Source organism: Pleurodeles waltl, chromosome 6 (assembly GCF_031143425.1).
Source record: "Pleurodeles waltl isolate 20211129_DDA chromosome 6, aPleWal1.hap1.20221129, whole genome shotgun sequence".
Lineage (NCBI taxonomy): Eukaryota > Metazoa > Chordata > Amphibia > Caudata > Salamandridae > Pleurodeles > Pleurodeles waltl.
Window position 1 is genome coordinate 695,438,531 of NC_090445.1, and position 26,216 is coordinate 695,464,746.

At 48.9% G+C, this 26,216-nt stretch overlaps 1 protein-coding gene across 7 annotated transcripts in view; it reads right to left on the reverse strand.

Annotated features, from left to right (window-relative positions):
* Positions 1-26,216, reverse strand: part of LOC138300179 (uncharacterized) — a 395,471-nt gene that overhangs the window by 329,335 nt on the left and 39,920 nt on the right. For all 7 annotated transcript variants that reach the window (XM_069239151.1, XM_069239155.1, XM_069239156.1 and 4 more), the window contains one exon: positions 10,860-10,921. In XM_069239151.1, the coding sequence (XP_069095252.1) occupies positions 10,860-10,921 (62 nt within the window). The remainder of the gene's footprint in view (positions 1-10,859; positions 10,922-26,216) is intronic.

Here is a 26,216-nt window from a genome sequence, read left to right on the forward strand (position 1 = left end):
CGCCAGCAGCAGCCACGCTGCCACAGACAGGACCGCCAGCAGCAGCCCCGCTGCCCAGGACACCGCCGCCAGAAGCCCCGCAGGGCAGGACAAGACCGCTAACAGTTGAACCGTTGCCCAGGACACCGCCGCCAGCAGCCCCGCAGGGCAGGACAAGACCGCCACCAGCTGAACCGCTGCCCAGGACACCGCCACCAGCTGAACCGCTGTCCAGGACACAGCGGCCAGCAGCCCTGCAGGCCAGTCAGCGCAAATGATTCCGGCACTACTGAGTCCGCCACGGGCAGGATGAAGCACTCTGGGCACCATGACCCCTCCAGAACCATTGGAGACTGTCATCCACTACCTCAGTCCTTGGCAGGATGAAGCACTCTGGGCACCATGCCCCCTCCAGAACCATTGGAGACTGTTATCCACTTGAGAGACTGTGGCTTTGCACTCTCCAGGATTGAACAGTGGGGAACCCACCCACTGTAGAGACTTGAGAGACTGTTGCTTTGCACTCCCCAGGATTGAACAGTGGGCAAACCACCCACTGTAGAGACTTGAGAGACTGTGGCTTTGCACTCCCCAGGATACATCAATGGACATGGAGCCCCCTCGTGGATCTGGCATTGTGCACTCATCCGGCTGAGGTGCCCCCCCCTCCCTTCCTCCTGAGGTGCCTGTTTTATTTCTATCTGATGCCCTTGCAGTGTTCTCTCCATTTTGATCGGGTATTGAGTGTGGGACTTTTCCATGCCTTTTGGGCCCCGTGATCCACAGACTATGATGGTGGAATCCCTCGGACTTGTGTTCTTAGTGTATATAATTGTATATAGTATAAATGTATGTATTTGTAAATATTTTTGATGTGTGTAATTGAATATATCACAATTATTCTACTCATTTCCTTTTGTCCTTGCATTCTTCCAGAGGGTTTGGGGGGTGTAACTGTAATGTATCATGATGTATTAGCTTGTGTGTTGTTGTGGGTGAGGGTGGGGGTGGGGGTGTTGCATGTGTGTGTCCCCCCTCCCCTGTGTCGTAGGTGCAGTACTCACCGTAGCCTTCGCCGCCGGCGTTCGTGCTCCTGGTAGAGAAGCAGGAAGATAAAGGCTGTCAGAATATGGAGTTTCGGCTCCATGGCGTCCTGGTTCCTCGTGGGGTGGGTGCAGGTGAGCGTTTTCCCTTCAAAGACCTTTTTCCGCTATGTTTTTGTTCGCGGTGAATCCGCCCCAGAAAAGGTGGCGGATTGGTGGGTTGTAATACTGGATGACCAGGAGCATGCTCCCACCCCACAGAATTAGAGAATCATCTTTGAGGTTCAGGAGAGGGCTTTTCCAAAGATCTTACACCTAGCAGACCCACTGGTGTAGCTGATAGTGGGATGTGAAGCCACACAGGTAGGGTTCCCTTTACACCCAGAGGTCAGGTCACTAGGGTCACTAAAGTCACAAAGGCTAAGAGAAGATCCACCTCTGCCCATTCCCATTTCACCTGTGTCTGGGGGATCCAATTGCACAACTCCAGGAGATGACTCCATAGATAGGGAGCTCAGGAAACTGAGAATGAAGGAGGCCAGGCTGAGGCTGCAGCAGCAACAGCCAGCCCTAGATAGGGAGGCCTTGGCAATGGAAAGGGAAAGACGGAGGTTGGGGTTAGTTCCCCATGGTGGCAGCAGCAGCAGTTTCAGGGATTATAGAGTCAGGGAGGACTCCATAGATTCCAGGAACATGCTCATAATTGTTCCCCCAAACAAGGTGGGGGATGACACCTGTAAGTGGTTTGTTGCAATTCAGAGGGCCTGTAAAGTTCAGAGGGTCCCTCAAAGGCAGTGGGCTGCTACTCTGTGGTTGTCCTTTTCTGAGAAGGGGAGGAATAGACTTCTCGCTGTCAGAGAAGAAGACTCAGACAACCACAGTGTTCTTAAGACTGCACTCTTAGATGGGTTTGTTCACACCTGGGTATCTGCTTTTTAATTCTAAACATGGGCATCGTGTTCAGGGTTAAAAAGCACAGTGTTTGATATCAAACACGATGGGATTCAGCCAGGCCATTACAGAGCTGGACCTCTGAGCAGTGGTCAGATGGTCGGATGCCATAACCATGTTATCCAATGGTCCACCAGTTACTCTGGCCTACATAGTGTTTTAAATGCCAGCACTCGGGCATATGTGCTCCTGCACATATGTCCTCACTTTAGGACAGTGCACTCTGCCCACTTGGCTAGAGGGGACCTGCCTTAGAGGTGACTGACCTGTCCATGGGCAGTAACAGGGACTCTGCCTGCACCTGGTGTGGGCAGAGTCTCACTTGAGAGCTACTCTTGCAGTCTGACATAACAGCTCTGCAGTCTCTTTTTTACTTGGGTTACTGAGGGTGGCACAATCAGTGTTGCAGCCCGGGTAACCCCCTTACCACCCTTGACCTGGGTACAATTTACTAGGGTCTTACAGGGGTGGGAAGGTCCTTGCCAATTGGCCTATGCAGTTCGACATACCATTTAAGGGAAAAAGCATTGGTACTGGGGGCCTGGTTAGCAGGCCTCAGTACACTAGCAGGTCAAAAACACCACCTGACAGCAAAAAAGGAGCACTTTACAAAACACACATACATTTTTCAGGAGCCCCACCTCCTGGAGGGGGAGCTCCAACAGTTCTAAAGCCGCTGGAGGGGCACTGTGATTGGATCCTCCTACTCTGCACTTGCAAGAGGGGCTCTCATCTGGCTTCCCCATGGTATGCCGTTTCGGCTGGCACAATAAGTGGGTATCCCGCAGCTACTAGGTGAAGACTATAACAACGTTTTAGACATCACACTTGACCGCTCCCATCCTCTCCTCTCCTCTGCCCAAACTTGCTAACACTCCCGACCATTTTCTGCCTGGGCCGGCCAGTGGGGACTACAGGATGCTTGGAGGCGTGGAACCCTCAAACCTGTCTCTATTCAGATTATTCCACCCCTCCCCATGATTTATATGTCTGCTTAAACCACTTTTTCTGTTCCCCAGAGCTGCTTCTCCGGGTGGCCATCACTGATTACCTAGGTCGGATCCTTTACGATCATGCTGCACATTTTCTTGCAAAAAACTGGGGGGCACCTAACCCTCCAGTCCCTCTCTAGAAGTTGCCCAAGGAAGTCTTAGACGACTCTGCTTTCACTGACTCCCACCTCAAAGATACTTTCCGGGTAACCATGAAACAGCCACAACAGGGATGGAGTGGGGCACCTTCAAGTGGTTATTCGTGGGCATTGTATTAAACACATGGTGGATGTTTGACGTGAACTATCAGAGGCTCTTAGGGAAGCCAACAAAGAGGTCACAAATCCAGATAACCAGCCCCCCTGTGATGCAGCAGCCCGAGATGCCCTGGATGCCAAGCGGCGGCAGGCAGCCCTGGTGGAGCGCCTTTGCTGCTACAACTTCACAGAATATTTGACCTGAGCCCATTTACAAGGAGGCAAACCTGGTCGAGTGCTGGCGTGGCTGTCCCACCGCCTAGTAGCGGTTTATAATGAGGCCCTTACCATAGGCTCTCTCCCTGGCCCCTTTGCAGGAATCTCTGGTAATCTCTTTATTGAAACCAGACAGAGACCCCATCAACCTCTCCTCCTACTGCCCAACTTCGGGACAGATTACAACATCCTGGGGAAAGTTATGACAGAACAGTGTCTATAGTTGCTTCCAGACCTGATGCACCCCAACCAACCCGGTCACAACATCTCCTATATTATCTGTCACCTATTCCACATGATGGATCAAGCATCCCTACAATATCCTAGAGTGGTGTGTCTCATATTAGACATTGAGAAAGCCTTTGACTCCCTCTCTTGAGAGTATCTATTTGCAACTCTGACAGCAGTAGGAGTGTTACCCTGTCTCCTGGCATACACCAAGCTACTATACACTAATCTCTCCTCTGGAGTCTGCATAGGCTGCTTAATATCCCCTCCCTTCCCCGTTGGCCGCGGCATGAGACAGGGGTGTCCCCTTTCCCCAATCTTGTTTACCATAGCCGGGGAACCCATGGCACACCGCCTCAGAGGGGAGAGTCCTACCTTGGGGACTCAGCTGGAAGACAACCTGCATGCTGTATCCCTATATGCGGATGACATCCTGCTTTATATTCAAGACACACTGGTTGACACCTTCAGGATTTCAAAGCAGCGGTTGGACTCTGGGTTTATTGGGGGAAGTCACATACCTTCCTACTCCAGAGCGACACCCCACCACACCCGGTCACATTCGGCCCCAACATCTTTTACCTGGCAGGCCATTGCCCCCAGATACCTAGGTGTCAGATTATACCACTTCCAAGAAGATCTGTTTGAAGGCTATCTTTCGTGATCTCAATCGCTTGCAGAGGGATTTACTCTGGAACGACGACAGGGCACGGGTCACATACGCAAACTACAGCTACCAGTGGGTGCGGGAAGCCTGGGAATCCCCTCCTTTGAATTTTACTAATTAGTGGCCCAGCCCCAGTGGGTGGCTTGCTGGCTGGCAGGCAACACCTTCAAAACTACCACTAAGGCCGGTCTGCTCCCCTCAGATATACTCCAGCAGCTCCTTCTTATCACCATCAAGCTGCGTTGCACTTGGTCATTGCTTGGTTGGCTGGCACAGAGACGTCTCGCTAGAGCTGTTCAACTAATGAACAAGATTGATTTCTATGCCCCAAACATCCTGCTATCAAAACTCCCCAGCATTCAAGGCCCTATTGGTGCAAATCAGCTAGTCAAATGGCATGCACGTGGGTTTGACACAGTGGCGGACATCTTTCGAGATGGGCAGCTCCCGACATTTGACCAGCTCCTACATGACTATGTCATCCCCCTGAACAATTCCTTATGTACAGTTGCCTACTGACCTCTATGCGCTCTCTTGGGGGACCTTTTATAGCGGAACCAGCCAGGCATGAAGCTATCCACACTCTTTATTTCATGGGACAAGAAAGGCACCTCATCACCTGGCTCTGCAAAGCTGTTAGAACGCACATCCACGCACCCTTAACACACCTTGGGCAGAGCAGGGAAGGAGATATTGGGAGACCATTCCACGAGTCAGAATGGGACAAGCCTCTGGAATCCCCTAAAGGGGTATTCTGCAATGCGCATTTTAAGAATATTCAATATATGCTTGTTCACGAGGCCTACTTAACCCCCTACCCACCTTAAAAAAATATCCCCCACAGCACATCTAACCTGCCCGAGATGTTCGAGTCCCATGGCAGATCTCCAACACATGCTCTGGTCTTGTCCTGCCTTAGCACACTTCTGGGCTGAGGTTCACACCACCCTGGCCACGGTTACGGAACTCACCATGCTGAAAACATGGGCAACCACATCTCTCGGGATATTCCCTAGATGGAAGCACCAAAAAAGTGCTTGCCCGTTTTGCTAATTTGACCCTCCGACAGACCAAGATTCTCCTATCATTGCACTAGAAGCCCCCACAACCTCCACCAATGGTCCAATAGCACGCAGCGGTCTCCCGATGGGGAGATGCAGCTAGCTCTGCGCTCCACTGGAAAGAAGCACGCAGCATTAGGGATCACCCCATTGCAGCCGCATGGGATGTAATGCTCCTGTAGTTCAAGGTACTGTCGGCAGATAGGTTCCTCCACAGAACCGGCTCACATTAAGCTGCACTATTGCTTTGAACTCCGCCACAATAAAACTCCCTCTCCTCAGCGAAGAGCCTACCCTGACATGTATCGATGCGAGGCACACTGTCACCCGGTCACCTACACACGACACTCCCATAGCTTTGTATGGAGAATACTCACTCCTGCATTTTCCCCGGGAAGGAGCCGTGCACTTAAGAATGAAGGTTTCCCTCCCCCTCCATCCTACCACCTTCCCAATGGGCAAACCCCCCCCACACACACACAACTGAGATAATCCCTGAAGCACTCCTCCTGTAGCTTTCAAGGCCACCGGGTGCTTCACTTCACTTGGCATCACTGAAACTACATTCAGCCCACAGTTTCTCCCTTCCCACTCCCATTCCCAGAGTTCACTCTCCCCCTCCAGTACAGTTCTTACAGACGGCATTTCCCAAATAGCCACAACTGATTAACTGGAGCACAGTTCAGGGATATCCACTGCCCCTTAAGTACTGTTATTTGCAATTACTAACTCTCCTCATAACCCAAATTGCACTTCTGAAACATTCCTGCTTCTGCAATTTCACTACATATTCTGCTGGAAACTGGCTAAGGCCTAGGGCTACTTTTGAATGAATAATAGGACTCCACAGTTCTTAATGACTTTACCTTCCAATGGAACAGCACCATGAATGCCAGTTGAACTCGTAGTGTTATGTAAAGCCTTATGTGTCTCACTCCCCGCCATAAACACTTTCTTTAAACTGTTCTCAATGGCTATGTTGGGATGTAAGTATAAAATTGAATAAAAATACTTTGAAAAAAAAAAGAAATGGTATATCAGTACCGCCATGTTATCTCTGGAAGAGACTACTTAAAATGTGCCATGAGGGCCACTTAGGGATCGCAAAAACCAAAATGAGGATGAAACACTCATACTCCTGGCCAGGCATGGATAACAACATTGAGGATGACACACATAAAACCAAGATTACCATAAAACCCTATTTGTGTCTTGTAAGTGCAACATGCCTTGGGAGAAGGCAGGCATAGACATTATGGGACCCATAAAAGTTGAGGATATACAACAGTTTATAGTGGTCGTAAATTATCATTTCTCAAAATGGCTGGAAACAGAAATTGTTTCCAAGACTGTTTCGGAAACAAATGTAAAGTTTCTAGACACAGTCCTATTATGAGAAGGATTACCGAAAACTACACTTTGTGACAATGGGCTGCAATTCATATCTGATGTATTCAATGCGTCTGTAAAAAGAAATGGCATTACACATAAAACCATGTCACTATATTACCCTGCAGGTAATGGTGCAGTTGAAAGATTCAACGGGGTACTAGAGGGTACTATAAATGTAGCCATCAATGCAGGATTGTGTTGGGAGAATGAAGTTATGTGAATGGTATAGGCCGATAGGATTACTCCTTGTGACTCGATTGGACATAGCCCTTTTGAACTTATGAGAGGAAGGGTGGCAATTTCAAAACATAACGGTGTGGATGACATAGTCAAGGAAGGTGGACTGGTCACCTAGTGCATTAAGACACAGATTAATCAATGCCCAGAATACGTACAAAAATGATTCTGACTGTAAGTATCTTTGTAAATAATATACTATGATTGTTGTAGACAACATTGTGTCACACAACTCCAGCAACACAGCAACATGACATCTACCAATACAACTGACCCCTTCACATTGCACACATGCCATGGACTATGGTCAAAGTCAACACACACAAGTATGAATGTGTAATGGAACACAATCAATACTCCCATTTAACATCCCTGTGAGAATAAAAAAAGGGTTAATTGCCAAAGGAGTAAACACATTTTCAGAACCCTTATGGGTGGGAAAAGTGCTTTGTAATTTGCTCCTTCTGAGCGACGGTACGATCTGGCAAACGAGTCACACTCTGTAAGGAAGGAAGATGGGTGTAATTTGTGTTTACACCCCGGTCCCAACTATAGGCGGTTATCACAGGAAAACAATGATGTGAGGGGAGAAAAGTCTGAACTATACGATGATGAGAATGTATCCTCTCATAACCCCTTGCCCCCTCTAATTCAGTGTTTCCTCATTTTGGTGCAGGAACAGAGAACACTGCACCCAATCCCGGAGAATCGAGAGGGAGGTATGGAAGATTTGGCAGGTGTGTGAACAAACCACTGTGATACAATGGTTATGTTTGTGAACAAGAAAATTGTTATTCTTTGCCTGGATTCCATTTTGCCTAAAGCTTAACTTCTATTACTTTAGGTCATATGACTATGCCACGGTTTAATCATGAATTTATATATTCAAATTGTTAGTATTGTTTTTTCCATTTATAAGAGGGGGATGTGCTGTATATGATTTTAAGTTCTTAGTTAAGCACATTATAATGTATGAAGTAGCAGTAGTGCACTGCAGTAGTAGCAGTAGTAGTTGTAATAATTACTTTATTTTGGTTAAAAAAAACATAAAAGTATACAAAAATAAATTAAAATACTTTAAAAGTACAGATCCATTCACAATACAAATCCAGACATATTAGATATAGCACCATCAAAAAACAGAATAAAATAATTTGAGCAGCCAGTGAACATGTGCAAACATATCGAAGATAGGTACAGGCTTGAAGTACAGATCCATTCACAATACAAATCCAGACATATTAGATATAGCACCATCAAAAAACAGAATAAAATAATTTGAGCAGCCAGTGAGATCTTAAAGAACATGTGCAAACATATCGGAGATAGGTACAGGCTTGAAGAGCTACAATGCTTGATTTGAGTCCACAGACTGCCTGGGCCGCAATCACGAACCCAGGACAAGTGCCTGGAGGTGGTTGAATCAATTCCTTCCAATAAGACACATTAAAGCAGCCTGTAGACTTCCCAAAGGTGTATAACATCAAGTAAACAGCGTGTGAAAACAATATGCCTCTTCCTAAAGGTCACATACCCTGGGCAAAGGATAATAACGATATTCTCCCAACCCAGGGAACTTCAAACGGGGTGACGATTGGAAAAAATATAGTGACCTTTACCCAGTTTACTAAAAGTAGAATGATAAAATACTATTTCTAAAATTAATATCCAAAATTTTTACTAGGCCAGTCCTAGCGCTATCTATATAGATCACAAAGACAGGAGTGCATTAACAAATAAGTGTAACTTTATTTCATAACCCTGTAATCTCTGGAGTCAGCATGATGTCTTAGATAAGATTACCTATACCTCTCCGGTTAATACCCAATGCTTGCTTCAAGTATTTGGCTACTGCAAAAACTATCGCAGCCTTCAAATCACATTTAAAGAGTCTCAAAGCCTCCCAGTATTGCCTGACACCCAAAAGCTTGCAAATAGCGATTATCCATTTCCTACGTGGCTCAGAGTATTGAGGGCAGAAAAAAATTAATACTCTTCAATTTCTTTTGCCAAAAGGTCAAAATACCAAAACATTGAGGAGCTTTGCTTGTCCCATTTAGCCTTTAGGGGGTCTTAGTGGCAGAGAACCGTACCTGAATTAAAGATACAGCCATTTAGCAGTGGGCGGGTAGATTTCAGCCATAAAATCTTCATAAAATTGAAAATATTTAACATTTAAAAATTGCCCAGTCAGATTCTAGTAATTATTATTCAGTCAGATCTGTTCCAGAGCATGATTCCAATAAGCTCTTTTCACTATGTGTCTGGTATCCATAGCAGCAACTGCTAGCGTCTTCCAGAGATCTGTATTTTTCAACCAGGGCGAGACTACCCTTGAGTCACTGGTAATTAGGTCAGTTCGAAAATCCCTAAAAGGTATCAACTCTTCAGTTATCCACAGCCTCAACCAGTACAGTAAGGATTTTAACACTACCACCACAATTATAGGATTAAGTGTTAGATCCAGCCTCAATTGGACCAGAGGCGTGCCCCTGATAAAAGTTTTCTCTACCATTCAGAGAGTGGTAGTATCAGCAAAACCCCATATCCCTGCCCAGTAAGTGCCTGCGTAAAAGGCAGTAGCTTTATAAATCTGAAAGACTGGGGACACTGCACCTCCTCCAGCTACCTTCTGTTTCCTGCTAATTTGGTATGGTCTCTGCTTAAGATTTTTACTCTTCTCTATCTGATGGACCCAGGTCATTGTGTTGGACAACAGGACCCCTAAGTAATCAAAGTGTTTAACCTGTTCAATTATAGAGCCATCAATTACCATTCTCCCCTTGAACGACTTTTGGGTATTTATCCCCATACATTTTGTTTTCAATGGGTTAATTTCAAGGCCCCCTCATCTTACAAAAGGCCGAAAAGGAATTCAATTCTGCCTGAAGGCCCATATAAGTTATAGGGATAAGCAGGGTATCATCGGCAAACATTAATATTAGGAGTGCAGTTCCAGCTAACTTAGGAGCACTGTATAAAACAGGCTCGATGTATGATGTCATAATGTAGAGCCTCTATACAAAATGTAACAGTATGAGGTTCCATGACAGAGTTGTAATGAAGCAAGAGCCTGAGAGAGCTGTGATGTCAATTACCATGCCAAGTTACTACTAATAAACTTATATTGAGCACTCGTTGTGTGAGAGTTACTACAGGTAACACCAGTTATAGCTCTGAGACCCAACAACTGTGCCTCAAAGAGATGCTGAACTTGAGATGTTACTTTGCCATCTAACACTTGACCTGGTAAGATCTGTGAAACTAAAGGTAGAATTCTGCTAAACCTTGGAACAATTATCTGCGTACAGCCTAAACATTCTAATATGTTGTTTAATACCTTAATGGCTAAGATGTATGCACCTAGAGACATAACTCTATGATCTAAGGACAAACCTGTGAGGTTGATACTGCCTGAGGGATAGTTCTGGTAATGTTGGCCTTTAAGATCAGTTCATAGATGCAATAAATCAGATATTCGCAGGGGTATTGTGGTTTTGAAGTGTACACTATACGTGAATGAGACCTCTTAGGGTACCAGGCTGCAGCAGTACGCCTTGGAGCTCAACCCGTCATTGACAGTTAATATTGAATTATTAAACATTTTAAAAAATATGATCACAGAGGAAGAAAATGAGTAATAAATGTGTGGTGCAGAGGGAAACTAAACTGAAAATATACTTATAACAAAGAAAGCAAGCAAAGGAGTTCGAACAGAGAGTGAGACACTGAATATATTGAAAAGGCACAGTGTAAAAATTTCAGATGCAGCGAGCCCATGGGTGCTCCACAACCACATAAACTACTCCAAGAGAATAAAATGGCTCACACTTTACCTTAGATATGTTATTCTGCACATTTCCAACAAAGACTTCAACTTCATTCGCCTTTCTTGATTCTGTGCAAACAAAAAAGACAGTGCATCAGGTGACGTGCAGACATAAAAGTTGAACAGTCTTACAGCTGAATAAAAGCAAAGCTCCCTGTGTGGCAAAGACAGACTTACACAACTGAATATAACTTGCAGGCATATTTTCTTGACAGTCTTACGAATGAAGCACATTGGATTTGCTAGGAGGCAATTCATAAGACTGAATAAGAAGCTGTTACTGTTATGGTGGCCTCTTTACCTTGTTTGTAGGGTATCAACCCTATAATCAAGATATAGCAGCCACCATAACATTTCACAACTGTGGGTACCCTGCCCCAACTAAATTTAGCTGGACTAAATACTTCTTTTCAAAGTAGTTAACTTCAAGTAGGGATCCTCTTTTAACTTTAAACCTATAATAACTGATAAACATCTGCACAACCACAAATTAAATGACATTCAAAGAAATTAAACTGTAGCAGAATGAGTCATTTTTATTTCTTCCTGAGAGAGACATAACAGTGTAACTTTCCTATGCAAGGTAGCAGCAAGAAAGACTTGTCTAAGATTATTCAACTTGGGTTTTGTTTTTAGGGATGCCAATAAAATACTGTTTCTTCTTTCCTTTGTTCCCTCCAGTTTTGTGTGCTTCAATTAATGGTGCAGAGCCTTGAAGCATGTTTAGGTATGATCTAACTATCTACACTGCAAATAATCTTGCAACATTAAAAGCATATTTAATCTTTTGGAAGTGTTTAATTATTTCACTGACTGGTTAAATGGCTTTCTCATACACATTTTGGCCAACATGTACTAACACATCTAGCATCATAAACAGAATGGGTAAACCCTTTTGATATATTAGCCCACTTTTTAGGCACATTGCTAAGATAGCAGGTCAACTGCCAATCATAGGCTTTAAACATTAAATGCAAGGTGTAATAAAAGGTACCTGTGAAAAAAGTGCTGTCAGTATGCACATGGGATAGTGGGAAAACATTACACAAGACTTTCCACATACCAACGAAATTCCCATTGTTATGTGTAACACCTTAAATTAATCCTGTTTTTTTAACCCAACTGCACTTTACTCCTGGAGGTTTTGAGCCCATAACAGTACAATGAGATGTCTGTTAAAAGGCCAGGGCTAACTTAAAGTGAAACATTTTCCATGGGGACACTTATAAACTGTGGATAACCATACAACAGAAACACCACTTTAATGAATCAGGCAAAGAATGCAGAAAAGTATTGGTGAGCATGCTTGAAGCACGCATCGAGTTTCAGGTGCCTTAATAATGCAAGACTACAAATTGATCTGGGGTAATTAGTTTAAAGGTTTCACAAGGTCCTACACTGTTGGAAGGGTTGCCCACCACTACAATATCATAATAATCAGTAATAAAAATGTATTAAAACATGAATATAGTGCTCATACTATTTTAAAACCTCAGCTAACCCCTGCCTACCCTCTTGGTAGCTTAGCAGAGCAGTAGGTTTAACTTCCGATTGCTAGGTGTAAAGTATCTGTACCAATACACACAGTAACTTAATGAAAACACTACAAAATGACACACCAGTTTAGAAAAATAGGAAATATTTATCTTAACAAAACAAGACCAAAACGCCACAAATCCGACATACACAAGTAAAATTACCAATTTGTAAAGATTAAACAAAAATAATAGCGCTTAGAAACACAAAATGCTTCGATGAGGTGTTAACAAAGCATTGTAACGGAGTAGTTCACAACAATCTGACACCAACGGTGCCGGACACGGAGTCGCGTAGACCCCCCAGGTACAGTACCTTGGTGAAGAAATGAAAACGAGCCGATGCACGAAGTGGGGGATCGCGGAGTCTGCGAAACGTTGAATCCGCGCACTTCGAGGGGCGTCGGTCACGACGTGATGCGGAGACTTCCACGGAGTCGCGGACTTCGGCGGGGCTACAGCGATGTCGGGCCTGCGAAGGTCGTCGCGTTCCAGCGTACATCACGGAGTCGGTTGCAGGCGGCGTCACCAGATTCAGCAGCGGCGTCGGTCTGAAGATGTCCAAAGTCGATTTCCTTGGATTTTCACCAGCTTTCCTTTCAAGGGCCTAGGGACTGGATAGGGCATCACTTGTCAGAGCAGGAGTCTCTCCAGACACTTCAGGTGCTGGCAGAGAGGAGTCTTTGCTGTACCTGAGACTTCAAAAAACAGGCAAGGTCTAAATCAAGCCTTTGGACATTTGTTCACAAGATGGAAGGCACACAAAGTCCAGTCTTTGCCCTCTTACTCTGGCAGAAGCACCAACTGCAGGATAGCGCCACAAAGCACAGTCACAGACAGGGCAGCTCTTCTTCCACAGCTCTTCAGCTCTTCTTCCTCAGCTTTTCAGCTCTTCTCCAGGTAGAGGTTCTCTTGTTTCCAGAAGTGTTCTAAAGTCCGTGGTTTTGGGTGCCCTTCTTATACCCAATTTCTCCTTTGAAGTAGGCCTAGTTTAAAGTAAAGTCTCATTTGAATGAGAAATCCTGCCTCATACACTCACCAGGGGGTTGGAGACTGCATTGTGTGAGGGCAGGCACAGCCCTTTCAGGTGCGAGTGACCACTCCTCCTTCCCTCCTAGCACAGTTGGCTCATCAAGATATGCAGGCTACACCCCAGCTCCCTTTGTGTCACTGTCTAGTGTGAAGTGCAACCAGCCCAACTGTCAAACTGACCCAGGCAGGGAATCCACAAAGAGGCAGAGTCACAGAAATGGTATAAGCAAGAAAATGCTCACTTTCTAAAAGTGGCATTTTCAAACACACAATCTTAAAATCAACTTTACTAAAAGATGTATTTTTAAATTGTGACCTCAGGGACCCCAAACTCCCCATGTTCATCCGCTCCCAAAGGGAATCTACACTTTAATCAGATTAAAAGGTATCCCCCATGTTAACCTATGAGAGGGACAGGCCTTGCAACAGTAAAAAACAAATTTAGAAATATTTTACTGTCAGGACAAATAAAACACATTACTATGGCGGTCATTACAACATTGATGGTTAAAGCCGTTTACCGCTGTGCAGAAGACCGCTAACACACCGCCTCGGGCGCGGAAATCCACCACAGCTATTATGACCCACAGCTCGGAATCTGCCAAAATTCAGACACCCACACAAGTCCGCCACACCAAAGGTCAGTGATAAACTGGCGAAAACAAATCCTCCACCGTCACGCCAACAGAAATACACCCACACTATCACGACACACGAATCCACACCGCGGTCTTTCAACCGCGGTATTCCATTGGCGGTACACACCGCTGCACTAAAAATACACACACATTTACAAAACACTACCACATTGGACAATTCAAAATACACACACCTGATACACATACACACACCACTCCCACAAACCCATTACAGTATAAAACACACACCCACATCACCCACAAACCCATACGACAAAATTACAGAGAAGGCCAGAGAGAGACACCACAAACAACTACCAAGCATTCACAGGCACACAATACCATCACCCACAGAACTTCCACGTACCTCACACAACACACCACTAAATACCACCCCACTTATCACTACACACACCACCCCACACATCACCCACACCACCCCATGGCACGGCAAAGACACCCCAGGTTCTATGAGGAGGAGCTCAGGGTCATGGTGGAGGAAACCGTCTGGGTACAGCCACAGCTATTTGGATCACAGGTGCAGCACACCTCCATAGCTAGGAAGATGGAGCTATGGCGAAGAATAGTGGACAGGGTCAACGCAGTGGGACAGCACCCAAGAAATCGGGATGACATCAGGAAGAGGTGGAACGACCTACGGGGGAAGGTGCGTTCCGTGGTCTCAAGACACCACCTTGCGGTTCAGAGGACTGGCGGCAGACCCCCACCTACTCCCCCACAACTAACAACATGGGAGGAGCAAGTCTTGCCGATTCTGCATCCTGAGGGCCTCGCAGGAGTAGATGGAGGAATAGACTCTGGTAAGTCAACTCTTAACTATTACATCCCCCACCCTACTTGCATGCTATCACATACCCCCACCCTCACCCCCATCACTCCAACTCCTCACAAATGTCCCAACATCACAAACCACACATCCTTACACCAAGCCCTGCATGCAACAACAAAGCATGGACACCCATCACCAAAGCATGGCCACTGCACATACCCATACACCCCCCTAAACCACCATTACACAAGGTCCCACACAGGAATGCAAGCGGTACACGGTCACCCACCAATTGCACACCATAGCACAAACAGATGTAATAACCATCCTTTTATACCCCTGCAGGACCCCTACCCAATGTCACCGGACAGGAGGGTCCACACATGTCCACACCACCAACAGAAGAGGCCCACAGTGATGACAGCAGCTCTGTCCAACTGGATCTAGATGACCAGCTCGGCCCATCGGGGACCTCGAGACAGTCGGTTCCCCTCACACAGTCACAGGCCACCACAGAGCTTCCCCCCTCTGAAAACACCAACACAGCACCCACCCAGCGGGACCATACCTCTGTCCCCAGGACACGTCAATCAGCAGTGTGTCCACCACTACAGGGAACCCAGGCGAACCCACCACCCCAACAACAGGGACCTGGGAGCAGTGGTAGTGGGCACACGGTCCAGGGGACGGAGGCCCAGGAACACAGGGGAACTGGAAGGGCTGCTGTGCGACAGGGGGAGGACAGGCCAAGGGAGTCCACTCTCCACGAGGCCCTCTCCAACATTATGGGAGCCTACCACCACTCCCAGGAGACGATGGCAACAGTACTGGCCAAGTTTCAGGAGACCCAGCAGGAGGAACAGTATTTCAGGAGGAACAGTATTTAGGCTTCAGGGAGGAACTCAGATCCATCAATTCCACCCTGGGCACCATCGTAGGGGTGCTGAAGGAAGTACTCAACACCAGGAGGGACACTGTGGCACAACAAGGGGCCCCTGACATTAGCCTGGACGATGAACTGCCCACCACCTCCGCCGGCGCTAGTGGACAGGACGCCCCACCACAGGACCACCACACCAGCACCCCACCCCCTGCAGAGGGAGAACCACCCCGCAAATGGTCCCTGAGATCCAGGACAAAGACAGGGAACGATGCCAAGACCCCCGCCAAGAAATGAGACCACCCTGAATGTCATCTTTCTGTCCCACTTTGTCACCCTGTCCATCATCAAACTGTCCCAGGCTCCACTTCCTATGCCCATTTGGGCAATGCACCTGTGAGACTAATAGACTGGACTCTGCCATGGACATTCCTCCACCATCACCCCTCACCATTTTACAACCCCCTCCAATATTGAGCACTTAAATAAACACCCTTGAAGCACAAAACAATCTGGAGTCAGTCTGTGATTTCGAAATTGTGTATTAGCAATTACAGTGTCAAAATGCTCTTTCAAATGTAATGTCAACATACCTATGTCACATAGCTCTAGTCCATGAGGAAACAAAGCAGATGTCACACAGTGAGACCCACAGCTGTGAAATAGTAAGGGAAAGTGACTACTCAGTGACCATACACTGGGTGAAAACGACAGACAGTAGAGAGGTAGTAGTGTTAAAGTACATGTAGTAGGCAGGTTTGTATTCTTACCTGTGTCTCACTGGAAATATTGCAGGATCACCGAGTTCCTGTTATCAATGTCCTCTTCTTCTGCTTCCTCGTCTTCACTGTCCACAGGCTCCACAGCTGCAACAACACCGCCATCTGGACCATCCTCCTGCAGAAAAGGCACCTGTTGTCGCAAAGCTAAGTTGTGAAGCATACAGCAAGCCACAATGATCTGCCACACCTTCTTTGGTGAGTAGAATAGGGATCCACCTGTCATGTAGGCACCTTAACCTGGCCTTCAGGAAGCCGAAGGTCCGCTCTATTATCCGCAGAGTTCGCCCATGGGCCTCATTGTAGCGTTCCTCTGCCCTTGTCCTGGGATTCCTCACTGGGGTCAGTGGCCATGACAGGTTGGGGTAACCAGAGTCACCGGCAAATGGCGAGAGACACCTGTTAGACACACATTAACCTGTAGGGATATCCCCAGACAACCATTCCCACTGACTTACTTCCAGGTGCTCACCTAATAGCCACACACGGTGCCTCTGGAGTTGACCCATCACATAAGGGATGCTGCTATTCCACAGGATGTAAGCATCATGCACTGAGCCCGGGAATTTGCCATTCACATGGGAGATGTACTGGTCTGCCAAACACACCATCTGCACATTCATGGAATGATAACTCTTCCGGTTTCTGTACACCTGTTCACTCCTGCGGGGGGAGGGTACCAAAACCACATGTGTCCCATCAATGGCACCTATGATGTTGGGGATATGTCCCAGGGCATAGAAGTCACCTTTCACTGTAGGCAAATCCTCCACCTGAGGGAAAACGATGTAGCTCCGCATGTGTTTCAGCAAGGCAGACAACACTCTGGACAACACGTTGGAAAACATAGGCTGGGACATCCCTGATGCTATGGCCACTGTTGTTTGAAATGACCCACTTGCAAGGAAATGGAGTACTGACTGTTAGGGTTTGTACACAGCAAAGAGCATGTCCCCTCTCACTGCACTAGTGGGTTCTGTAATAGCTCCCTTTTAAACTTACTATTCAAAGCCTTTCTTGTTATCTCACCTCCCCCCCCCCCTAGGCTTCTGTGTATGTTGTTTAATGTGCTGTTTTGTTTACACATTGGGCCTTGCTTTTACCAAGGCTTCTTTAAAACACTCCTCCCTAGGCCATGTGTTAATCCAACTCATTTGCATAATAACTGAAACTCTGCACACCTTTCAAGAACATGTGCAGCATGTGAGGACCACACCCAGCTCTTCAAACCACACCCAGCTCTGCACACCTTCCAAGAACATGTGCAGCATGTGAGGACCACACCCAGCCCTTCAAACCACACCCAGCTCTTCGAACCACACCCAGCCCTGTCTATAAAAGGCATCCCCCGAGCCTCACCCAGTGCTTGTGCTCGTCTACCTCCCGCTTACCTGAGAACAGATCCCTCGGCGCTGGCACTCCTGCTCTTTACAGACTTTCTTTGACTTCAATTGGCGCAGCTGCTGGCTCTTCCTTCTTCCGGTTTCCGGTTCCTCCTTGCCTCAGCCTCTCTCCTACGAGTAACCTGCAAAAGAGAAAGAAGACAAGGTTAGACTGATCAGTATCTCTTGCCAGCAACAAGTAAGTGCAAAACTTTTTATTACCTGAGGGAGCTTTGACGGCAATTTCTGGATTCGTGTATAGACAGTTTGAGGCGAAGTGCCTTCCACGAGCATTGTGATTCAGGCTCTTTGTTGCAGGATTATTTTGCTGGACTTTGTGAAGCGGACATTGTTTTTTTTTATGGAACTTTTGGGAATCGAACAGTGGAAACCATTGACAGCAAGGAAAACAGTAAATCAAGGACTTGCACAAATTACATGCTGTATTTTGATGTAAAAGTACAGTATTTGTTTTATAAAAGATTCTGGAAATATGCGAAAAGTGAGTCTGCTATTGGGAATTTAGGCTTTAGTTATATTATGATGAATGTTTGATATTGGTAATTCTGATAACGGTATTTGTTTAATTTTTTAGAAGCTTAACAGTAATAGAAAACACATCCCAGAGCAGTAACACATTCCAAACCTGGAAACTAGAGACCAGGATCCAAGAGGTACTTTTAGAAGAGAATTTCCAATAAATAAAGGGATAGTCAGGAACCCATTTAGGAATAGGTTGCACTTATCTGTTCTTTGTTTATGTTTCATTAGGCACCAGTTTCTACAGAAGTCAGAAAGGGCCGCAGATTTGTGCAGCACTTCAACAGTGGAAACGCAAGAACGGTGTTGTCTCTCATTTTTTTATTTTATCCACTTCCCCCCTTCCCTTGAGCTTCTGTTCTTAGTGCACTGTTTTAAAAACTAGTGTGCTGGAACAAGCAGTTTCAGGGTGGGGTCGGATTGTCTTCAACCTCCATCAGAACTGAACAAGAACTCAGGTGAGCTGGGCTTTGACACTGACAGCACCTGCACTTGAGGGGGATTCCTGTGGGATGCCGGATAGCTGTCATCAGGTCTGGCTCCAACTGGGCACACAGTTCCAGGATTGTGGCACGATCAAGCCTGTAGGTGATGATCACATGTCTTTCCTCCACTGTCGACAGGTCCACCAGTGGTCTGTACACCGGAGGATGCCGCCATCTCCTCACATGTCCCAGCGGACGGTGCCTATGAAGGACAACAGCGAGCACAGAGTCAACCAACTCAGAGGTACGTACCCACAGCTTACACAGAACACGAATCATGATCTGAAATTTGGCCTGTATGAGTGTTGTGGCAAGGCCTAGGTATGTGTGACGCAGTTAAAAATTAAGCCATGTGGGACCCTGAGAGGGCGGCTGCCTGACCTGTAAAGTGGGACAATGGGATGTGAGGTAACCATGCTGGCGTTGTACACCGTCACGGTAGGCTGTCGAAAACCGCTGCGCAATTCTGCATTGGTTAACATTGGACCCTATGGGTCCCAGGAGCCAATGACGATGTATGCCGGCAGTGACGGTACGCACCGCCGTGGACGTGACCGCCATTTTCTATTTGTTCAATCACTCGGTCTTCGACAGGAGAGGACCTACACTGCAAGTGCTGCGGTTACCTCGGTCTGGAAGAGGCAATGGCTCGTGAGTCTGGGGAAAGGGCCCCTGCCTTCACATCGGAGGAGTTGGAGAAACTTGTGGATGGGGTCCTCCCCCAGTACACGCTACTCTACGGTCCTCCAGACAAATAGGTAAGTACACTGGGAGCATGCTGCATGGGCTAAGCCTGTGTGCAGTGGGGTGGATGAAAGATGGGGGGGGGGGGAGAATGAGGTGTGCATGAAACGACGGTGAGTGCATGTGCCACATGGCAAGGGTAGGGATGAGGGCCAATGACTGTGACGGTGCAGTTGGTAATAACTTTTCTTTTCCCCCTGTACAAATCATGTAGGTCAGCGCCCACCAGAAAAAAGGATATTTGGCGTGCCATCGCCAAGGACGTCCGGACCCTGGGGGTCTACCACAGACAGAGCACCCACTGCCGTAAGAGATGGGAGGACATTTGCCGCTGGAGCAAGAAGACGGCGGAGGCCCAGCTGGGGATGGCCTCCCAACCTGGGAGGGGTGCCCGTCGCACCATGACCCCCTGATGTTCAGGATCCTGACAGTGGCGTACCCGGAGTTGGATGGGCGCTTGAGGGCATCACAGCGGCCACAAGGAAGTGAGTACACTCTCATTCTGCTGATTTTGCACGCAGTAGAGGTGTCTGGGTGGGGGAGGTGGGCTGTGGCTTTCCCTAGGCCAGGGCGAGAGTGCTAGTTAGGTCCCCTTGTTCAGGCAGACCCTGTGACACCCGACCTGTGTACAGTGCCAAGTACACCTAGTCAGGCTCCTGTGTCATCTGTGTGCAGATGTCGGCCATAGCCTTGTAGGCCATGTCCCATGAATTGAACAGTGGAGCCCAAGTGCGAGGCGTAGTGCAGGGGGCTTCTGTGTCTGTCGTGTCCGCCAACAGTAGCAGTAATGCATGAACTCAACATGTCTTTATTCTGACGTCCCCCCCTTTTTGTGGTCTCCCTGTTCTTGTGTGCATTAGCATCATCAGACGGAGGAGCAGTGGCACTGGAGCAGGAGGGAGCTGCATCCCACATGGCCCTAGAGGGCGAGACAACGGACTCGGAGTTCACCATGGGACGGAGGGCGAGGGGAGCTCCACGGCGGGGACAGGAGCTGACACCAGTGACACGGACTCGTCCTCTGATGGCAGCTCCTCCCAGCAGCCCCTCAGCCTTTGCCCCATGCTCACTCACCCAGGAGGGTGGGCATCACCCCCACCCCAGGCACCTCACGCCCTGCCCCAGTCACCCCTACTGCCTCAGTGAGGAAGCCATTGACCTCCTCAGGTCCCTCACTGTTGGGCAGTCTACCATTTTGAATGCCATCCAGGGTGTAGAAATGCAGTTGCAACAAACAAATGCATTCCTGGAGGGCATTCATTCTGGTCAGACGGCCCTTCAGCGAGCTTTTCAGACTCTGGCCTCAGCACTGATGGTAGCCATTGTCCCTGTCTCTAGCCTCCCCCCTCCAACTTCCTCCACCCAGACCTAATCCCCTCTACCTCAGCCTACCCCAAGCACACCTTTAGACCAGCATGCACACACTTCAACACACAAGGGAAGCTCAGGCAAACATAAGCACCAAACATCCCACAGGCACTCATGCAAGCATCACACACATACAGACACATCAACATCCACTGCCTCCACTGTGTCCCCCTCCTCCTCATCTCCCTCCTCCCTCCCAGTCTCGTCTCCACTCACACCTGCATGCACTACATCTACAGCCACTACTTCCATCACCAGCACACACACCACCACACCCCGCTCACGTGCGGTCACCACCCCCAATGCCATTCACACGTCCCCTGTGTCCTCTCCCAGTGTGTCTGTGACGCCACCTCCCAAGATACACAAACGCAGGCACACACCCACCCAACAGCCATCCACCTCACGACAGCCTCCAGCGCATGCACCTTCACCCAAAGTCACCAAACGAACACCTCCTACAACCACAACCTCTTCCTCCACTCCCAAACCCCCTCCAGCTACCCGTCCCAGTGTTCCCAAGAAACGTTTCCTGTCCAACCTGGACCTCTTTCCCTCATCTCCCCCACCCCGTCCGTCTCCTAGGGCCCGACTCTCCAGGTCCCATCCTAGCACCTCAGCCACAACATCTCCGGGACCAGTGGTGCCTGTAGTCACCGGAATATGGAGTGCACCGGCCACCAGGGCAGCCAGTGCGGCACTGAGCCACAGCACGGACAGTCCCCCACCTGTCAAGCATCAAAAGTTGGCCAGTGCCCAGCAGGAGAGGGGGAAAACTCCAGCCACCAAAGCCGCTTCCAGGGGTACAGGTGGGAGTGTGGAGTCAGCTGGGACACCTTCCAAGGTGGGTAAGGGCCACAAGAAAGTCAGCAGGTCTGGGAAGAGCAGCACGGCGGAGAGGACCGCCATCATCCCCGCTGCCGAGGAGGCCACCGCCATCATCCCCGCTGCCCAGGAGGCCAACGCCATCATCCCCGCTGCCCAGGAGGCCACCGCCAGCACCAGCTCAGCTGCCCAGGAGGCCACAGCCAGCACCAGCCCAGCTGCCCAGAGGCCACCGGCAGCACCGACCCACCTGCCCAGGAGGCCACCGCCAGCACCAGCCCTGCTGCCCAGGAGGCCACCGCCAGCACCAGCCCAGCTGCCCAGGACAGGATCGCCAGAACCAGCCCCGCTGGGCCAGACAGGACCGCCAGCACCAGCCCCGCTGGGCCATGAAGGTCCACCAGCCCCGCTGGGCCAGACAGGACCGCCAGCACCAGCCCCGCTGGGCCAGACAGGACCGCCAGCACCAGCCCTGCTGGGCCAGACAGGACCGCCAGCAGCTGAGTCACTGCAATGGACCCCTCCGCCACAAGCACAAGCACCGCTAAACAGGGCACCGCTGACACAAGCACAGCTGAACAGAGCACCGCTGACACAAGCACCACTGAACAGGGCACCGCCGACACAAGCACTGCTGCCAATGGCACCGCTGCAACAAGCGCCACTGGCCCATGAGCGCCAAGGGCACTGACGCTACTGAGTCCGTCACGAGCAGGATGAAGCACTCTGGGCACAAAGCCCCCTCCAGAACCAGTGGAGAAAAACATCCACTACCTCTGTCCTTGGCAGGATGAAGCACTCAGGGCACAAAACCCCCTCCAGAACCAGTGGAGTATCACATCCACTACCTCTGTCCTTGGCAGAATGAAGCACTCAGGGCACAAAGCCCCCTCCAGAACCAGTGGAGACTGTTATCTACTTGAGAGACTGTGGCTTTGCACTCCCCAGGATGGAACAGTGGGCAACCCACCCACTGTAGAGACTTGAGAGACTGTGGCTTTGCACTCCCCAGGATGGAACAGTGGGCAACCCAACCACTGGAGAGACTTGAGAGACTGTGGCTTTGCACTCCACAGGATGGAACGGTGGGCAAACCACCCACTGTAGAGACTTGAGAGACTGTGGCTTTGCACTCCCCAGGTTGGAACAGTGGGCATGTGGCCCCCTTGTGGATTTGGCGTTGTGCACTCAACCGGCTGAGGTGTCCCCCCTTTCCCTTCCCCCTGAGGTGCCTGTTTTATTGCTATCTGCTGCCCCTGCAGTGTTCTCTCCGTCATTTCGGGGATTGAGTGTGGGCCTCGCCCATACCGTGTGGCCCCCGTGTTCCACGGACTTCAATGGTGCACTACCTGGACTACTATTCTTGGTGTATATTTTGTTAATAGTGTATATACATATTTTTGCGTATTGGATTTTAAAATATTACAATGGTTACACTCATTTCCTTTTGTCATTGCATTCTTCCCGGGGGTTGGGGGGTGTAACTGTTATGTATCATGCTGTATTAGTGTGTGTGTTGTCGTGGGTGAGGGTGAGGGTGGGGGTGGGGGTGTTGCGTGTTGGTGTCCCTGTTTTTTCCCTCCCCCCTCCACTGTGTCATAGGTGCAGTACTCACCGTGGTCTTCGCCGCCGGCGTTCGTGCTCCTGGTAGAGGAGCAAGAAGATAAGGGCGGGCAGGATCTGGAGTTCGGGTTCCATGGCGTCCGGATTCCTCGTGGGGTGTGTTGAGGTGAGCGTTTTCCCTTCGAAGTCCTGTTTCCGCCGTGTTTTTGTTCGCGGTGAATCCGCCCCGGAAAAGGTGGCGGATTGGTAGGTTGTCAGCAAAATCAGAGTCCAGCACACATCAACAACCTGGGGAACAGAGGCAAAAAATTTAAGGGAGACCACACCAAGGATGAAAAGTCTAACACGTGTCCCCCCCAGCTGAAAGTGGGGAGCAACTACCCAACCTCATGGGAGTTCTCATCACTAAGGCGGAAGAACCTGGACAGACCATCATCACTGGCGTGTTCTGTACCAGGACGGTGTTCCACCGTAAAGTCCATCCTCTGTAGGGAAATGGACCACCTCAACAGTTTTGGATTCTCACCCCTCAACTGCATTAACCATCTAAGGGGCCTATGGTCGGTCTGAACTTGGAAGTGAGTCCCAAACAAGTAGGGTCTTAGCCTCCTCAGTGCCCAGACCACAGCAAACGCTTCACATTCTATAGCACTCCACCTACGTTCCCTGGGTAGTAACCTCCTGCTAATGAAGGCTACAGGTTGATCTAGGCCCTCTTCATTAAGCTGTGAGAGTACTGCTCCAATACCATGCTCTTAGGCGTCTGTTTGCACAACAAACTCCTTGAAGTAGTCAGGTGCTTTCAGCACAGGTGCTGTGCACATGGCAGCCTTCAGGGCATCAAAAGCGCTCTGGCAAGCCTCTGTCCAGATCACTTTACTGGGTTGCTTCTTCGAAGTCAACTCAGTTAAGGAGGAAACAATGGTACCATATCCCTAAACAAACCTCCTGTAATATCCTGTGAGATCTAAAAAGGCTTTCACTTCAGTCTGGGTCTTGGGAGGCCCCCAAGCCAGAATTGTGTCAATCTTAGGCTGTATAGGGGTGCCACCTGGCCACTACTCATCTGGTGTCCTAAGTACACCACAGAACCCTGCCCTATTTAGCACTTGCTCGCCTTAATAGTGAGGCCTGCCTTCTGCAGGGCCTCTAACACTCTCAAGAGGTGTTGCAGGTGTTCCTCCCATGTGGAACTAAACACAGCAATGTCATCCAGGTAGGCGGCACTGAACTCATCTAGCCCAGCCAACACCTGGTTTACCAACCTCCCAAAGGTGGCAGGGGCATTCTTCATCCCAAATGGCATCACTTTAAATTGAAAGCGTCCATTTGAGGTAGAAAATGCGGACATCTCCTTGGCCCCCTCAGTTAAGGCAATCTGCCAGTACCCAGATGTTAAATCAAACGTACTGAGGTACTTGGCAGCACCCAACCGATCAATGAGCTCATCAGCTCAGGGGATGGGGAGTGCGTCAGTCTTGCTGACTGCATTGAGTCCCTGGAAGTCCACACAGAACCTCAGTTCTGGAGAGGCACCAGGTGCAGCAGCCTTCAGGACCAATACCACTGGCTGGCCCAAGGACTGCTGGAGTGCTCAATAACCCCTAGGGTAAGCATTTTAGATACCTCATCCTTAATGCATGCCCTGACCCTGTCGGTCACCCTGTAAACCTTCTGTTTAATAGGTGTACTGTCCCCAGTGTCCACATCATGTGTACACAAGTGTGTGACTCCTTGGATCAGGGAAAACAACGAGGAAAACTGTCCCAGCACGTGGCGACAGTCACCTTGCTGCTCCTCTGTCAGGGAGGGGGAGAGGATCACTCCCTCCACTGACCCATCTTTTTCCCCTGCAGACAGGAGGTCAGGAAGAGGCTCGCTCTCCTCCTCCACCCCATCATCTGTTGCAAGGAGCATTGACAGCTCAGTCCGCTCAAAGTGTGGCTTTAGGCGGATGACATGCAGGACCCTTAAAGGGTTCCTTAGAGACCGCAAGTCCACCAGGTAGGTGACTTCGCTCTTGCGCTCCACCACTTCAAATGGCCCAGTCCACTTATCCTTGAGCGCCCTAGGCTCCACTGGCGCCACCACACACACTTTCTGACCAGGTTGAAACTCGACCCGAGTGGCATTCTGGTCGTACCACCGTTTCATATCCTCCTGGCTTGCTTCCAGGTTCTCCTGAGCGAGACTCTTGAAGCGGGCAGACTGGTATCTTAAAGCATCATGTAGCTAAATACATCCTGGGGTGTTTTACTAGGAGCTTTCTCCAAAGCTTCCTTCACCAGACTCAAAGGTCCCCTCACAGGGTGGCCATAGATGAGCTCAAAGGGGCTAAAGACAAGTCCCTTTTGAGGCACCTCCCTGTAAGCGAACAGAAGGCATGGCAAGAGGACGTCCCACTTCTGCCTCAAGGCCTCTGGCAGGCCCTGGGTCAGGCCTTTCAAGGTGCGGTTGAATCTCTCAACCAGACCATTACCTTGGGGGTGGTAAGGGGTGGTGAACTTGTAGGTTACCCCACACACCTTCCACAAAGACTTCATATACGTAGATATGAAGATGGTACCCCTATCAGATACCACTTCCTTGGGGAACCCCATACGGGTAAAAACTCTCATCAAGGCACGGCCCACCACAGGGGATGTGACGGTCCTTAGAGGAATGGCTTCTGGGTACCGAGTGGCATGGTCCACCAAGACCAGAATGAACCTGCTGCACATGGCTGTCTTGGCATCCAGAGGCTCCACAATGTCAATACCAACCCTTTCAAAGGGGGTACTAAATACTGGAAAAGGTTGGAGGC